This window comes from Hevea brasiliensis, chromosome 11 (assembly GCF_030052815.1).
Source record: "Hevea brasiliensis isolate MT/VB/25A 57/8 chromosome 11, ASM3005281v1, whole genome shotgun sequence".
In the NCBI taxonomy this organism is placed as follows: domain Eukaryota; kingdom Viridiplantae; phylum Streptophyta; class Magnoliopsida; order Malpighiales; family Euphorbiaceae; genus Hevea; species Hevea brasiliensis.
The window spans coordinates 94,405,830-94,411,906 of NC_079503.1; the positions used below are offsets into that span (position 1 = coordinate 94,405,830).

The 6,077-nt window shown below is 36.5% G+C and overlaps 1 protein-coding gene across 1 annotated transcript; it reads left to right on the forward strand.

Annotated features, from left to right (window-relative positions):
• Positions 1-1,880: 1,880 nt before the first annotated feature.
• On the forward strand, positions 1,881-5,539 carry LOC110664531 (G-type lectin S-receptor-like serine/threonine-protein kinase RKS1). Its single transcript, XM_058130371.1, is given in 8 exon segments — positions 1,881-3,202; positions 3,360-3,494; positions 3,894-4,084; positions 4,229-4,439; positions 4,539-4,776; positions 4,869-5,019; positions 5,108-5,222; positions 5,225-5,539. Coding segments are annotated over 8 exon segments (2,496 nt in total). The 5' UTR covers positions 1,881-1,935; the 3' UTR covers positions 5,413-5,539.
• The last annotated feature ends 538 nt before the right edge of the window (positions 5,540-6,077 follow it).

The following is a 6,077-nucleotide window of genomic DNA, read 5'->3' on the forward strand; positions in this document are numbered from 1 at the left end:
TGGGGTTTTGTTTATAAATAAGATTTTGAGTGGATTTTTTGGTGGTAGACCATTATTAATTAGCAAGGACGTCTTGTTAGTCTAGTATGTTGGGTTTTGCTTCTTTGGTTGGATTTCTTGCATGCAAGAGATTGTTTTATATGTGTGATATTTTTGCTCTAGGAGAGGAACACATTTTTAGAATAATGACATCTCAAGGGTGCTTAGTCGGGTTCGCCTTCATAGCCGACCCTCAAGGCTTTCATTGCCATTTTGAGCTCTGCCTCATCACCCTCCATGAGCTGTTGACCTTACCTGCAATGGTGATCTGGCTTACACGATCTTCTTCTCTTTGGTGCTTCATGTCTTTTCTTTTGCATTGTTTGATCTTGCCGTTTGTGAGTTTATTGATTAGGCAATGGTTTTGCTAGGACTTCCTCAGGAATCGTCATTGTTTTCTTATCCTTGATTTAGAAGGGCTTTGCCCCTATGATCCACTTGATCACTGTTTCTTCCCCAAACGGTGTTGCAACATTCAATTTGTGGTTCAACCTATTTTCATTTGGGTTACTTGAATAGATTAATTAGGGTTTAGTTATCTGATGGGGCTTGGGCTCTTATCTTTTAAGTCTCTTTGTTGCTTTGTAGATTGGACTACTTTTGATGGGCCTATTATTGTATAACCCCTTCTTTTTATTAATTAAACTCTATATTATGAGGCAAAAAAAAAAAAGGAAATTTATTATACAAATTAAAGTTGGACATCATTGATACAATCAGCAAATTGAGGGACAAGTGGTGAAAATAACCCATATTTGAGAGTAAGCACTGGTGTCTGGTCTTCCATGTCTCATGCCTTATGTATTGGTAAATCCTATCTACTGCAATTACACTGTCATGTTTGGTATGATATAATCAAAGTTATAATATAATTATGATTATATTGCATTTTTTATTATGTTGTTTGGTACAAAAGAATTTGACATAATAGAATGATAATTACATAATATAATCAATTATACTAAAAGTAACATAATGATCATTACATATAAAATTAAATAAAATCATGATTACTTGTTTTGATCTTTTTTTTTTATATATATTGTCAATACTGCCACCACCATTACCACTACACACCCATCATTACTACCACCACCACCACCACCACCACAACCACTACTACCACCACCACCATTCTGTTACCACCATCGCTATCACCGCTACCACCATTATTGCCACTTAGCTACTATCACTTATACTACCACTTAGCCACTACCACCACTACTATCTCATCTTGCCACTACCACCAGCTAACTATCGTTGTCACTGTCACTACTACCACTTAGCCACCACTACCACTCAACTACCAATCACTAGCACTAGCACCATTATCATCACTTAGTCGCTATCATCTCTATCATCACTTAGCCATTACCACCACTGCTATTTCACCTTGCCACCACCACCATTTAATTATCATTGTCACCATCACCACCCCCACTACCACTTGATTACTAATCATTTCAACCATTAATACTTATTATTAACACTATAAATAAAGTAAATATTAATTAAAAATTATTATTGTGTTACACTATTTAGATTTTTATTTTGCAACCAAACACAGGAATGTAATAACAATTATATTACATTAAAACTTTGATTGCATTATATAATTAATTATATATATTGCACTATGCTCTATCAAATATAACCATGCGATTGTCTTAATCAGTGGAACTATCATCAAAAGTGTAGTTAGTTTCTTTCCATTAATTAGGCCAAATTACAAGAAAAATTTGCTAAATTTGTGCTACGTGTATCAATTTTAATCATATGCTTTGATTTTGTTAATTATCAATTTTAAACTTCCAATTTGCTATATTTTCCAATAATTCTTGGGAACATCCTCATTTCTATCACTATTCAAGAAGTATTTCCTGCAAGATACAAATTATGAATCATGTGAAAACGCTTCCCATTATATTGCTGATTGTCTCTATTCATCAATTTTGCACTTCACTAGACACCATAACCCTTAACCAACCCATTGTAGATGGAGACGTTATAGTTTCTACAGGGGAAACCTTTGCACTTGGTTTTTTCAGTCCAGGTAAATCGAGCAACCGTTATCTTGGAATTTGGTACAACAAAATTTCCGAAAAAACAGTTGTTTGGGTCGCAAATCGGGATTCTCATATCAATGATACATCTGGTGTCCTCTCAATCACCAGTCACGGAAACCTTGTCCTTAACAGCAGAAACCAAACGACTCCCCTATGGTTCATAAACGTTTCGGCTTTGCCAACAAACAATTGTGTAGCTCAACTCTTAGATTCGGGAAATCTTGTATTGTTTCATGGCGGAAGTGCCATATGGCAGAGCTTTGAACACCCGACAAATTACCAGCTTCCCAACTTAAAAGTCGGGCTAGACAGAAGAACAGGTCTGAACTGGTTCCTAACATCTTGGAAATCTTCAGATGATCCTGGTACTGGCAAATTCTCGCTTAGGATCAACCCTGAAGGTTATCCGCAAGGGTTCATATACGAGGGTCATGTTCCAAAATTTAGATTTGGTCATTGGAATGGCAGTAGTTGGTCTGGAATACCTCTAATGCAGAAACATGCATTTGTCTTCAACTACAGCTATGTGAACAATGAGAATGAGATTTCCTTCTCGTGGAACACTGCATATGGCTCAATCTTGACAATAGCAGTGCTGAATGAGTCCGGCATTTTCCAACTGTCCAAATGGCATGAGAACAAAGGTCGATGGGAACAGTGCTCGTCTGCGCCCAAGGACCAGTGTGACAGCTATGGATTATGTGGAGCCTATGGTAACTGTGTTGGGCACAATGGTGAATTCGACTGCACTTGTCTTCCAGGGTACCAGCCCAAATCACCCCAAGAATGGCATCGGAAAGATGGGTCAGGCGGGTGCGTTAGGAAGAATCAGACGCCACTCTGCAGAAACGGTGAAGGGTTCGTAGAGGTGACAAATGTGAAGGCTCCGGATACTTCAGTTGCCCGTGTATTGGCAAATTTGGATATGAAAGCTTGTAAAAATGAGTGCTTGAGGAATTGTTCATGCACTGCATATGCAAGTCTAGGTACGACAGAAGGAAGTGGATGTTTGACATGGTATGGTGATTTGCTAGATACAAGAGTATTTACGGAAGGTGGACAAAGTATATATGTGCGTGTGGATGCACTTGAGTTAGGTATCTTCAAGCGAACTGTCATTAGAAATTCGGGTTCTTTTTTTCTATTTATTTTGTTGATGATGTGCTTAAATCTATTCTTCTGCTAACTCTAGATGAATGGTTGACTATCATATTAATAGTTGCAGTGTTTCTTTTTCTGGTCTTCCCTTTTCAGCTCAATATGCAAATAAGCGCAAGGACCTTCTTGCAAGGAAAGGGATATTGGTAATTATGATACTGTCCGTAGCTACAGCAGTTTCCTCTCTTGTTCTTTTCTCATACTGCTTGGTGAGGAGGCAGAGGAGATTATGTAAGAAAATAATTAAATTCCTTTCAGATAGTTTCCTATTTCCTTGTTATTTTTCACTTTAATAATCGTTAAACTACAATTTGTCAATTCAAAATGCTTGATGACAAAAAGTATAGAAACTATTTCCTAGATTTGGTTGTCAAGAAACTAAAAGAATGGATATAAAAGATTATTATATCCAATTCTAATTAGTTTAAAACTGAGACCTAGTTGACACATGTTCAGCTTCTTCTTCTTTCTTTTTTTTTTTCTCCTTTTTTTTTTCTTTTGTAAGCAATTCATTTTATTAATAGAAAAATAGCCAAGGAAAAACTTAGCATTAGGACATCGACTAACCCAAAATGGACAACAATGCTAGTAAATCTCATCTCTAATTATCCGTTTTCGTTCTACATACAGCACAAAATGGGCAACATGAAATGTTTATCTGTAGTTCGAGTACTCTCCCAGATGATCATCCAAGGGAAAAGGAGCTTGACAGATCTGGAAGTGATCCACATTTACCTTTCTTCGATATAGACACAATAGTTGAAGCAACTGACAATTTTTCCAACAAACTTGGAGAAGGTGGTTTTGGCTCAGTGTATAAGGTAGTATCCCATGAAAAGTAAAATTGTCAACTCCTTCATAAAATTTAATGTGAATATTTGGCAAGTCACAATTTTAGTACTGTAGTGTGATATATGCGGCCATGGTAGCACGTCTGTGAAATAAGTCTAGAAATGTACTTTCAGGGTCAACTATCAAATGGACAAGAAATAGCAGTGAAAAGATTATCTAAACAGTCAGGACAGGGGATAAAAGAATTCATGAATGAAGTACAGTTGATATCAAAACTCCAGCACAGAAACCTTGTCAGGCTTTTTGGTTGTTGCATTCATAAAGAAGATAAGATGCTAATCTATGAATATTTACCAAACAAAAGCTTGGACTACTTCATCTTTGGTATGGCTCTCCTTCTATTTGCTTTCACCCATCTTTAATTTGCACTTCTTTCCATAATTCCTGTAATCTAAGGATCTCCAAAACTCAAATTGACTATAGAAAAGTCAAGGAAGCAACTATTGGACTGGAAAAAGCGTTTTGAAATTATTTTTGGGGTAGCTCGAGGAGTTTTATATCTACATCAAGATTCAAGATTAAAAATCATCCATAGGGATTTGAAAGCAAGCAATATTCTATTAGATGCTTCAATGGAGCCAAAAATTTCAGACTTTGGGTTGGCTAAATTGTTCAAGGAACATCAAATTGAAGCCATTACAAAGCAAGTGGTTGGAACATAGTAAGTTACTTAACTCCAACACCATCTCCCTACTTGGAAACATTAAAAGGTCACAAACCACCAATAAATTGTTTCTTTTTATCTACTTGTAGTGGCTATATGTCTCCGAAATATGCAATGGATGGTCTATATTCTGTAAAATCTGATGTCTTCAGCTATGGTGTCTTAATGCTAGAGATCATAAGTGGCAAGAAAAACACCGAGTATGACAAAGAAAGCCCTTCTCTGAATTTGATAGGGAACGTAAGTTGATAGACATATCTTTCTTAAGATTAATTTCCTATTAGATTCACTACTAAAGTAGTAAACGATTTCCTCAACTATGTTTCAGGTTTGGAAGCTATGGAGGGAAGGAAAAGGCTTGGACATAGTTGATTATTCATTGTTGGAACATTCATACCCTTGTGAAGAAATTTTGAGATGCATTCAGATTGGACTTCTATGCATTCAGAACACCCAATTGATCGGCCAACCATGCTTGAAGTTGTGTTCATGTTAGGCAATGAAACAAGTCTTCCTTCTCCTAAAAAACCAGCATTTGTTTTCCGAACTCAAAGTGGGCAAGAATCTTTAATAACTAGAGGAGAATTGTGTTCTATAAATGATTGCACAATTACTATGATTGAAGGTCGATGAAATTCTAGTAGGATTTTTGACGGAGAAAGGTCACGTATGTAAATTCTTTGGATCAAACATGTTGTCAATCTTGCAATGGACGAGGCCTTAAGGTCGAACCATATAAATCTTATCTCCATTTTTCTTCTCTTTTGTATATTGTGTGTTTATGCGATTGCATAAGAGATACAGATATACAAGTGGATAGATATAAAACAGTCTTATCACATTTTAACTGTGATTGTAATTATATTGAATTCTGCGTGATTTTTAAGTTTGTGCCAATATATTTTTAGACCCAACCAAGTCTGTTTGGGATTTTCAGAAATCCTCCGTCAAAGGAGGGTTTTGAATTTGCATTCCAGTTGTCTCCTTTCTTTTTAAGTTCAATGTTGCTCTTAAAATAGATGAAAGAGACAAATTCAGGTGAGGTAGAGGCTTCATTATGAATGCAAATGGAAGAGAAATGCTGGTAGTAAGAGGATTACCGGTTGAGGACGGAATTTGACTGGCTGGCTTTGATTCTTCAGTCCAGGACAGACCATTTTCCGGTCGGACTTCTCCAGAGTCCTGAGGACAGGGAAACTTTGACCAGGGATTTCTCCAACTGTGGACTGGATGCAAATTGCCATGTTTAAAAAGAATTCGGACAAAATAATTGATAATAGACTTCTCACTAGCTCTTA